At 41.5% G+C, this 12322-nt stretch overlaps 1 protein-coding gene across 1 annotated transcript in view; it reads left to right on the plus strand.

The window, feature by feature from the left end:
* pdzrn3b (PDZ domain containing RING finger 3b) overlaps positions 1-12322 on the plus strand; it is a 121254-nt gene that overhangs the window by 9268 nt on the left and 99664 nt on the right. The window contains 2 exon segments of the mRNA XM_010795524.1: positions 7680-7766; positions 9791-9898. Of these exon segments, the coding sequence (XP_010793826.1) occupies positions 7680-7766; positions 9791-9898 (195 nt within the window).

Here is a 12322-nt window from a genome sequence, read left to right on the forward strand (position 1 = left end):
ATTAACGGCTAATTTACTCGTCGGGATAATTTAATAGCAATCTAAGTACGATAATTTAATCTGGTGTCAAATCTGGATTAGGTTAACTCCGGGTACTAAGGAGTTTAGTTTAAGTTACAGTCCGAGTAGGACAAAATAGAACACCTAAAAATACTGTGACGAATAGCGTAGTTCATGTTTGTCGGCAGTAGGTGTCGCGACTTCTCTTGTAGCCATGTTTTTGTCTCTACATTGATTTACCTTTCACAGCTCTCGGTTAAGATCCCGGTCGGGACTTCACTGCCGTCTCTTCTTAGACTCGACGAAACAATAACCGAAACAGAATAACGATACCATCTGTTCTGTAAATTTTTCACAGTCCTGATAATAACTTTGAGTACAGTCATTAAGGGTGTATCGTCCAGTCGAACTAGAGGGAAAGTGTCGCGGAGGACCAATAATTTGCTTCTGTGAATTTTAGTGTAACCGACCTCGCGGCGCTGTCCGTCACGTTTGTTGATTTGCAATGGCATTTCTATCCAGTAAAGAAGTTGTCATACCCCGTAAGTTGTGTTTGACTGAAGTGGTATCTCCTTTACATGGAAAAACGTTGTACCGATCTTCATTCTCTACTGTTGAGGTAAATCTGAATAGGTAAGCTGAACTTACGACCGTAGCGATCGTACCTAATGTTTCTGTCTCGGTAATATGTACAGAGTAAATGGAACCCGAAACTCGTTTAGTACTACAGGGGGTACTCTCTCCGTTACCTCACAGTGGTTTGACTTTGTAATGTACGTTAGTATTCCTTCCATACAAACTCCCCCGAAGATCGTCGAGACGTTCAGCGGGCCGATGGTGGTGTCGATCTAGGGTGAACAATCGAGGCAAAGTACATCTGGTACACACACTCCGAGGAGTGGTTATTGTTGACGAGAGACGAACATGACCTTGTGTTACTACTCAGATAGATTTTGTTAAAAAAAAAAAAAAAAAAAAAAATTTTTTCCACAAGGTTGTTTGGCGTAGTAGGTGTTTTACATCAAAGTATGGCTTGGACGGGAAAGAGAATACATTTACTCATAGACCTTGTAAGGACGAAATAAAATTACTATGTAATATGCTTGTTTCGTGAAGACAATTGAGACCCTCTTTGTATAGAAGGTCACCATCCTCACCTTGGTGTCAACAGTTTACTTGATACTATTGGTCGATCAAGTCTGGTGTTTGGGGACTATTACTCTGGTCGTACTCGCTAATTAGTGAAGGGGCCCACCACTAAAACTAGTAAACGGTAAGTACGCTGTACAAAAGACCCAAAACAAGACGCCACTGTGGTTCCCTTTTCTCCTGGTTTTGGTTTGGAAAAACCTTCACAGTGTATATAAAATGGTTCTAACGTAATATTCCTTAAGAAGGAACGTCCTCTCTCTCCAATTCTCACATATAGCCTACATCCCAACTTACGTTATCACTATCAAAGGCCCTCTACCTCCTAAACATGTGGTCTTAAACCTTGCTTGTCAATCGTACAGACGATACCCGTTCCTCCTTCTCGATGATAAATTCGGATTCTCTGAACTCAAGGCTTTAAAAGTATCGTAAACTGTCTTTTAACAATAAAATGGAAGTCTCCCGGGCCTCAACGCCTAAGTACTGACCGACGAGAGCCAACAAACGAAACAAAGCACCTAGAATACCCAAAATTCTCTTGCGTGGCTCACTCGATATTATTACTAGTCCGTCGCCTTCTTTGTATAGACCACAGACCCCCTCAAATAATTCTGTCGAACTTACTTGTATTGTCTGAAGTCAAGGTCAGCCCCCGTAGCACAACGTCCGCACGTAATATAACAACTAACGAATACCGTAGTAAGGTCATGATTGCAGACAAAAGATTTTGAAATCTGCACGACTGGTGGTAGAGGACGTGAAGTTTTTGTTAGGTCTGTAAGTGGAAACTCACACAAATCTCGTCCAAGGATATTACTTCAAGGGTAAGTGGTGTAATAAATACATGGATCAGTCGTCACCAGGGTTAGTCTTTCGAGGTGGTAGGACCTAAAGTAACCTCCTGCTTCTACATTATTTTGTATTGGGCAATATATTGTCATCCTGGTGAGTTGTTGGAGATTCTGCTTGTCGTTCGTCACGTGGTGGCCTGGTTAGTTACGTAATTCAATAATACAGAGTAGGAAATAACAAACCAAACAAATGTCCTCCGTAATCCAAAAAAAAAAACGTATGTGGAAGGGCCGAGGACCTGAGGCCCCCGGGCAAAATATCGGTCGGGCAACGAAAAGAAAAAGGCGTACGGTCGCCATGAGGGAAAAAAGAATAGGCAGGGTGACCCTGAAAACGAGAAGTTAACCTTGACAGAGGGATGAGAAAGTGTTGTGTATGTTGAACACGGTCGAAACAATTGTAGGTACCAAGCCAACATCAGAGCCCCTCCGATTGGGTGCTTACTGTCTCTCGAGTTTGTTGAGACGCCTCCGCAAGACTCGGCCGTGAAACTATGTCTTACGTCTCCAACCGGAGGTGGGCCTGATGGCGCGGCGGTCGACTTGGTAAGTTTGTCTGTCACTCCGGCCCGAGGTACTTGAAACCCCTGTTATGGGAACTAAGGAGTTTACGAAAAAGTAGACCCTCCCACAAAGGTAGGTTGTGTACCTTTCGTCATCCCCTTCGTCGTGAAAACCCTATAAATTTATCAACCGTGTCTGCAATCCCTCTTCTCTTTACTAAATACGTGGTCGTAACTTCAGTCTGTTGTATAAAATCTTTCAACCAGCCAAAGAGAACCTAATAGTTTACGTCCAAAGGGAGCACGCTCCTCTTCATGTCTACATGTCTCCTCACGAAAAATCATAGGAATCAGATGGACGTACCTCGGTGTCCAGGAAACCACTCCTAGCCGAGCTAGCGACATGAGCCACTAAAGAAGACTATAAAGTCTCAGACAGTAGTGACGTCGAGCGACACGTAAAGGGCTTTCAACTCGGGTCGTCACGGAAGAGGAGAACAACCGAAATTATCAGACGACGAACTTGGAGAGGATAGGGTCCGACTACTAAAACGTAACGTCACGGAATAACACCGCGAAGAAAGTACCAAGAGTCCGTCGTCACCGAGAAATTAGGACGAGAGACTCTCACTCGTAGTTCGGCGATCGGCGAGAGGCGTGTTGGGGGTGGCAGGACGTCAGCGTTGCAGAGGGCGTTACACTCGTAGGTACAGGCTCGACTCCTGGAGGCACGTAGGGAAATAAGGACGTGACCCGGCCCACATCAGCGTCGTAGGCTCACACGGTCCGTCTAGACGTCGAAGTGGTGCCGTAGCGTCGGAACGCACCAACAGTGTAAACTAGAGGTCGAAAGTCCTTACTCCAAACATTCCCTCCTGCACCAAGTCGAGAAACGTCTCACGCGACTGTAAACCCTGCCCCGTCGACGAGGACGACCTGCTGGTCCCGTCGATGCGTCGGCCTCGTCTTCTGCACTGGCCGTGCCTCAGGCAGTCGCCCAGGAGGTCGTGAAACAACGTGTTCAACGTAAAATTTTAGGCCCAGGCTGCCGGGAACTTCGCCCAGTCCGAGCTTAGGGTACCAAAGGCTTTCAGGTTTCGGTTTGGAAAAAGTGAGTGGGTGGGGGGCGCAAGACTCAGCCTGTCGACCCCCCCCGCAAAAAATCGACCAGTAACACCTCCACGAGTGTCTAGCTATGTCCGAGAGGAGTGACAAGAATTTGAGTTGGATTAACTGGGCTCTGAAAAAACCCGCAGTACCACCGGAGCATTTAGAAGAGTTTTTCAAACTTTTAAAAATTTGCATTTATATTGCAACGATTACGAAAACAACGTAATCGAAATAAAACTATTCTTTTTTTATTATTACTTTTTTTTTTTCAGTTGAATTATACTTAAAGTTCAGGGTAATCAACTGTTAAAAACATACTGTTCAAAATGTTTTCTCCAATAAATTGATGTTTTCAAAGTCAATGAATAATCGCATTTAATAATCGCAATTACAATTATTGACCCAAATAATCGAGATTATGATTTTTGCCATAATCGAGCAGCCCATTAGTTATCACATATTCATTGGTGCCAATTTAATGTCATAAATCTCACTAACAGCTATCGAGAAGTCGCTGAAAACACGAGTTCTGGGCATTTTATTTGAAAGTAAACCTTCAAATAAAGAAATTGATTAGGTGGCTGATTCCTTTTTATACTTTAGCTTCACTAATGATCTAATCGATTTGAAATCCATCACACACAAACTGCTATCAATTAACCACCATGATCAAGCCACTGAGTTTCTGCCTCTTCAAGGAATACTTTAATCCCAACATGATCATTTGTTTATCAATGACCCACTCTGTGTCACTTTGATTCAGGGCTGCAGTATCTCAGTTTGTATTGAGTGTACGTCGTCGATTCAAAGCACTGGACTTCCCAGACATCAATGTAGCCGTCCATTGTTTCTAATGCTAGTATAGGTTGAATGCAAAGTCATAATTTCACTGTGTAGAACCTCAAATGTGTTTTTGATTCGAGTCTTCTTTTGCCAATTCCATTCCTTAAGTTAACGTTGTCATTCTCAGATACTACCATGGTAAATTAAAAATACAACAAATCTTAATGGATCGAAGTAAACGTTTTTTTTTTTTTTAACAACAGCTAGGCCTACACTATATCAAAACATCAGTTAATAAACTCAGACACAACAACTGGTGCAGTCTAAATAATTGTAGCAAACATTAATGTGCTTGGAAAGTAGTGAGCATCTGACAAATGGGACTCTCTTCATTCAATAAACAGGCATGCAATACAGTGTTTCCCCTACCATTGCCTTGGAGGTGCGCTGCGCCCCCGGCAACGGAGCCCCCCCTGAAATTAAAGGTGTTTAAAAATATATATATAAAACCAAATTGCAACTAATTTATATCTACTCTCACTTTTCACATTGAACATGTGCTCTTTTATTAAATAAACTAAACGCTTTCATTTTAAGTTGTGAGTTTAGTGTTTTTGACCCTAAGAAACACTGATGCATTCATCAATAACAATAATCCACAGCTCCTCTCTCTGCTCCAGAGTATTTAAAAAATATATATCCCCCCGCTCAGGCAGCACCCCCCCAAAGCAGTAAACCTAGGGGAAACACTGCCATAGATAATGGTCGTTTTGGGGGTTGAGAAGTATCCCCTCTATAATTCTAGGCCAATGAAACATTTTGTTCTGCATTACAGTACCTTCACTATAATAAGATACGTTTTAAGAGGCAGACTGAGGGAAGCAGTTTGATGCAGGACAGACTCGGAAAGTGTGACTGCTGCTGAGGAGTGTGCCAAGGGAGCAGCAGACCAACATTTCTCTGCCAGCTTGCTCTCTTTCCTCGCTGTCTTGTTCTTCTTTTCCCATTAAAGTTAATGTTTACTTGGCATCTCTTCCATGTGTTCCAGTGTGATCATGTTTTGCCTTTTTGGTGGTGTTATTTTTTATCACCTAGGCATACCTTTTTGTTTAAGTAAATACACAACCTCCTGAAGAGATTAACCTCATTTTTTAGGGATTAGAGACTTGCTAGAGTGTTCACAGATGTGGAAAAAACACTCCTTAATTACTCTGAGTTCATTTTAACGGTTCTCGAGGACAACATGCAAATAACCTTTTAAAATTCTTCTAATTTGTTGTGAGGGCTTGTGGCTAATTCAGTTTAACTCCAGTGAAGGACCGGTTTCTTCTTTTTTTGTCAAATCCGTTTTCACTTGACGCCCAACTGTTTTCTTGTTGACAGTAACGGCTGTAGTCTCTCTAATGGGGAGGCATGTGTCGCTAATGCTGTGCCCTGACACATTGCAGGAGCACACATTCCCGAATGGCCTGACATGCACATTATGGTCATTTTTGGAATATAGGGCAGTAAGGACACTGTACATGCCAAGCTTTATATTTAGTCAGCAGCATACTGGAGTGGCAGCTGAAATTATGTTTCCTCATAACTCCCTTTAAGTCCTGCTTGGAAAACAACTATTAAGAGCTGACTGTGCTGGTTTCCCAGAGGTTTTCATGTCATGTTGTCACTGAGTAAGAGGTCCTCTGGTGTATTAATTTACAAAGGACAACAGTTTTTCAGGGGGAAGGGCTTTTCTGAATGGTCACTGTTGGTCTTTCGGCTTGCTGAGCCTCAGGGAGTGGCCAAAGCCAAAGCTGAACGATTTGAGAACAAATATTCAGTTATTGTTTTATTTTTCCGACAATATTAAACAAATACTAATATTATGGTTCAAAGCCACGGAATGGATTAAAAATGGATAGTTGAAAACAACGAATAATTACTTTTGCGAGATTGTTCATTACTTACAGTATGCAGAAGAAAAAATAAATAGTTTTGTCCTTTTGTAATTTGTTTATCTTTTGGAGCTCAGCAGAATTGGGAAATTACATTTAGATTTCTTATTACATGATACTTGTTAGACGCTTTTATCCAAAGCATACATACTCAATACTGTGGACAATCCCCACAGGAGCAATTTGGGATGAAGTGCCTTGCAGGGACACAACGACATGCTGACTGCAGTGGGGTTTGAACCTGTGACCCCCTGATCCCAACACCTACGGACAACCCAGTAGTCTTATCATTTCAATTTGAGGCTTACAGTTTTAAACAAGGGTATTTGTACCAAGCATAATCACAAACTTGTCTTGTGTCTAGATTCATTGAATATCAGATTCATGTTCTTTAGGTCCATAGAAAAATAATGTCCATTTAAGTTAAACTGTCGAGTCGTCCATAGAAACCCTGAATAATTAATCCCATTTACTAATATAACATTGGTCTCTCAATAACATTCGGATATCATTTTGATGTTCTATTTAATATCAACTACTTGGTTAATGACAAATCCATGGTATCTCACACCCAACAGTGTTTTGATATCCAGCTAACGACCCCTAATTATACTGTTGACAGCTTACCATTGTAACCGCTTAAGCTAACGTTAGCTTCACAGACTTAGCCTACATTATGAACTGCTTCACATAGTCCTGGAAGTCAACACTCAGCTTTTTGAGTGATAAACTTAACAGATTTACAGTATAAGAAACCTACTCTTTAGAGTTTTACCATGAGATTCCAGCAACTCTGCCTCTAGGTGCCAATCATTATACTCAACAACTACAGAGCTATTGTTAGCCGGTTAGCTAAAATGTTTATTTTTGCTATATGTTAATCGTACAGACACGGGACCTCAGACAGATTGTTAAGAACGGTCAATAACAAGTTCAGTCTCTTTTATGGCTTACACCAAGAATATGAAAGCAAAATGCCAGCAGTGTGTAAAACCCTAATTTGCTACACCTTGGAAGCAGCTGTTAAATATGTATTATCATTACATTTGAAAGTGGCACTGTTTCAAACTGCAGTTTTAACAAAAAACAATTAATTTCAGCCCTAGTGAAGATGTGAGTTCTCACTTTTACACTTTCAGATCACCTCATGCAGAGCTATCATTAATTAACTCAATACAATGTGTTAAACTATTATCCTTAATACATAAGAAAATGGCATTTTCCTGCTCTGTTCTTCTATGAATCCAATCATTCTCTAGCTCACCTGGAGTTAATCAAGGATTATTATGTCATAACCTCCTGCCATCTCATTGTTCACGTGTCTCTCCTCTGTCTGTCTTTAGGAAGGCGAGACAAAAAGCGTGACGGTTGTCCTTCTTCGTGAGGGCGGATCTCTGGGTTTTAACATCATAGGAGGAAGGCCATGCGCGGTAGGTTGAAAGCCGAGCGTCTTGGAGGTTTCATCTCCCCCCGGTGATCAGCCAAGTATCATATAGCAACGCAGGAATGAATAGCACATACTTGAAGCACCACAGACTTTCTCTGCACTGACGTACACATCTTTGACATTCATGCTTGTGTTTAGTAGTCTGTGGATTGATGGACCGCATGTATTACGTTTTATTGTGTTTATATATTGGTCTGGTTTCGTGGATTTGGCATTACAGATTAAAAAAACTATAATTACTTTTATGAGAGTTAAATCTGGGATTATGGCTTTGACCGCAGTTGTTTTGTCTCTAATTGAGGGGATTTTGGTGGTGAGGTAAACACAGAGGAGAGGAAAGGGTCTTTTTAACCCAGCCTGAACCTTTCACGGCCACTTTTCCGCCCTGGGGGCTCTGAAGTGAATGTCGTTAATGATGCCACACGCTCTGCTGAGTGAAGGGTTGAAAATACCTCAACACTGGTTACAAACCTTCCATACATGGAGCCTCTTTCTGCAGCTGAAGTCCTATTGAAAAAGTATTCTGTTTCATTGGGACTGTACTGAATGGTTACAGAGATTTTTTCCTCACTTACACAGTGACGCACTTTTCTGCAGCGACATAGATTACCATAGTAACACTTTTTATAGCGGGAAACTATAGAAAGATCTTCACATAAAAAGTTTTCTACTGGAGCCTCCTAGATTTGCAACCTTTTGTGACAGGACCATGCATCAAACCAAACCATAAGAGCGCAGATATAATACTTGGCTTTCCGGCTAGCCTCAAATCAACAGTCTGTGAAGCTATTCATTAAAATGGAAATTACTAATATACCAGTAGCCTTTGACACAATCGTTTCATGTGGCTGTCACTCTGGCATGGCTTGGTACGAGCAATCAGCTGCCAGGTTCTGTGGTCTGTGTAAGGGCTAGTTTGTCTACATCTCTGAAGATAGGGGGTTAGTTGTAAAGCAAAGAAGTAAGAATTAGTCGCAAAGCATTAACACTGTACATGATGCCTGTTGAGAGAGGAAGCAGAGCGGAAATAATTAATTAGAGTTAGCACTGTGACTTCTAAAGTTTCTTGAAGTATCCCATTACATTGCAGTTGTGTGGCAGGACTGTAGAGTGTTTTTACATTTGGTTTTAGAGAGAGTGCTGATGGAGATGTAAGCAGTCTTAGCTCTGACCCTGGGGTCATGGCGACAGATCTACCTCATATCAATCCAACATGTCCACATGCCCTTTTGCAGGCCAGAAATGTCCCTTCAGGCCTGGGAAGCATCTGCAATTAAAGCTAACCCTTGAGTCAACACTCATGGGCAGGGTTAAAGGGTCAGTTCACCCACATTTATAAATAGACTTATTTTTCTCTTTCACCCCAACTGGTATCTCAGATATATTTGAATACATTGGCCCAGATTCTGGAATTAAATAGTTGTGACCCATTAGGGCTTTCATTGTATTTTGTTTATCCCCAAAAGTGGGATTTTGCACTCAGTCGTAAGTTAGTTGAAATACATTTTCAGTAGAAAACTGCACTTCAAAATTGAACTACCATGTTTTGGTGCCTGTTCAGTTCAATGGTATTAAATACATTTTTTTTGGTATTTTAGCCGTAACAATTGTGTTGGTTGCAGGTCATATATCGTTATTGGAAAATATCACGCAGCCCTACTTCCTGGAAATAGTTTGCAGCTAGATATGGCGATTGATCCGAGATTTTTTTTTTTTAAATGACTACAGAAAAAACTGCTATTCAATTACATTTTATTGAGTTGGTCAAAGTTTCAGGGGATTCCTCAAACAATTCTTCCTTTTCTGGTGGCGGCAACTGCTCAATGTTTCCAGGGTTTTAAGAAGTAGCGTGCAACTTTTTATTGAGAGATTTATTGGGACTTGTTTACGACACTACATTTCAGATTTTATGAGAAATGTATATGTACACCACTATCCTCTTACAATCGTAGCACTGTGTGTTTTTTTTTTTATTGGCAAGTCATTAATTTAAATGTATTCTCACAGGACGACAATGACAGCACTTCGAATGAAGGGATCTTTGTATCCAAGATCATCGAGGAAGGACCGGCGGACAAGGAAGAAGGCCTTCAAATCCACGACAGAATAATAGAGGTATGTGTTTCATATGCAGGAAGTCGATGTGCTGGAGATAGGGAGGTTGGATTATGTGACAGCTGCCGTCTACCTTATAAAGATGACGACAGCAAGGAGGTAATATTTATGTTCCTGTGACTTTAGAAAATTAAACTCCAGCGAAAAGTGACACGGTGAATATATATTTTGGCCTTTTATTTCAGCTCAATCCTGCTGACAGTAAATGTTTCAACTGATACTTCTACCAATCAACACTCAGGCAAAGGCTTTGCTAAGTGGGGCATCCCTGCAGATAGAGTGGATTCAACCTGAGGCGAAGCTGTCTGTGGTTTTTGCCGAGTGAAAAAGAGCCCTGTGTTCGCTTCCTAGCTGACAAATCCATTATGACAGAGCTGCCGTGTAGGATCCTCCTCTCGCCTTTTAAACAGAATCTCTTGTGGAAAGGTCGGCTCACCCTGAGGTCAACTTGAGGGATGCGTTGAGAACTCTGCATCACAAAGGTTGCTTTTATAGAACAGTTGTCAAGCAGAATCCCACACAATGGCTTCATTGAGCGGAGATGTTTATGTGCATTACGAATGTAAGTGTATCACCGCCTGCCGCAAGATGACAAATATGGTTTGTCCCAGGCTTTATTGTCAAACCTCAGTGAAATTGCCCCGGAGCTTTTTAACCAGACGGACATATTTGTTTACAAGAAAAGAAGACTTCGACATCTGGACCAAGTTGATCACTCTATCCTGTCATTTAGGCAAAAAACGCCACAAGCACTCTGGCACAAGCCTCATGCCACGGCTCTAAATACTGTGGTTGTAAGTACGGCGAAACCATAACCAAGATGTGACATGTTAGTCCTCAGGTATAATCACTTGCAGTATCACAATCAAGTGGCTTTAAGCTTTCTGCAACCTGAGATCCCTCAACAAAGGGCAGGTTGAACGGGCTATTCTGGTGACTTGAGGTCAACAAGAGACTCTGAGTGGGCCACAAGCTGATGAGCGAAGGCACAGTGGCTCATGTCACATGAACGTGGCACTTGAGTGTGTGTCTTTTGCAATGCATCTGCTGCGTCTGTTTTTATGAATGTTCTCCCATGCGTTTGCCAAGGCGTGTGTGAAGGTTTGGGAATTGTATTAACGGGCCAGATGTTGCTGTATTTAGTTACTTGAGAAGATATCTTGTGTATGATTTTGTGTTGGGATGGCCATTCACCCTGTATCGCCTAAAAGAAAAGACAGAGAGGTGTGTGTGTGTGTGTGTGTGTGTGTGTGTGTGTGTGTGTGTGTGTGTGTGTGTGTGTGTGTGTGTGTGTGTGTGTGTGTGTGTGTGTGTGTGTGGTTTTCAAGCCATTGTGGGTGAAGTCACAAAATCCCACCAATGAACAGAACACATGAACTGAAAGTACGGAAAGAGCCTAAGGAGCTAGCAAAGCACCCTATTAAGTGACCTTTTCTTTTCAAGAGGTGAGAGATTATTTGACAAATAGCATCATAATAAATCATCCAACCATTGAAATAGAAATAGGCAGTTCAGAGTTGCTGTTCCACTTTGGATGGGAAACCTGATAGCAATTGTAGGTTCACATTACGAAGACTCGTTCTTTGTTTGCTGGGTCAAACAAAGGTTCCATGTCATGGTTTCTTCAGACCACAATAAGGACTTCCAACGTCACATGTTTGCGATTGTGCAGCTTGCATCTTTAACCTCGGGCCATTGGGTCTGTGAACTCTCAGTGGTGAATCAAAGGAATTTAATCCTGAGCGCCAAAAGGCAGTTTCATGTTTTTGACTTGTGGGTTGAAACCAACAGATCGTAAAAACAACTTCTCCAGCTTCCTGTGTGGAAACGCTGAAGCCTTTAAATCTTATCAAATCTCATGAAGTAGGATTTTTATTTTTCAGGCAAATGCTGTATGGCATCAGTGGCATTCACACATATCTATAGGACAAGTTTTACTACATGTGTAATGATCTTTGCAGAAGCTATATTTTCAAGGTACGCCTTAAAAATAGGTGCTTTTAGGATGGCTAAAAAGATCCATGAACCTAAGGAGGTGATAGGTGACCATTTTCTTGTTTTTCAATTTAGTCCAAAACCTCGTAAACAATCATTAAAGGGCAAATCCTTAGATCGAATAGTGAGATGTTTGTTGATGACAAATTGATTCCCAAATAAATGACCAAACCTGGAAACAATTGATCAACAAGGCAATTAATGGAGTAATCGTTATGTGCAATCTCAGGGTGTCCGCAACCGGTTAGAACTCAAAGTGGCGATGAGGTCTTAAAATGTGTGGAAAGGGTCTTAGAAAAGGTCTTAAAAGGTATTACATTTGACTTCAGGATTCCTGCATATACCCTGAATCTAAAAAGTAAGCTTCAATCAGCTCTTCAGCTCTTCATATTTACCTTTAAGGTGTTGCTCCAACAGCCTTTAAAAGGC

This window comes from Notothenia coriiceps, unplaced genomic scaffold, assembly GCF_000735185.1.
Source record: "Notothenia coriiceps isolate Sejong01 unplaced genomic scaffold, NC01 NC01_scaffold00037246, whole genome shotgun sequence".
Lineage (NCBI taxonomy): Eukaryota > Metazoa > Chordata > Actinopteri > Perciformes > Nototheniidae > Notothenia > Notothenia coriiceps.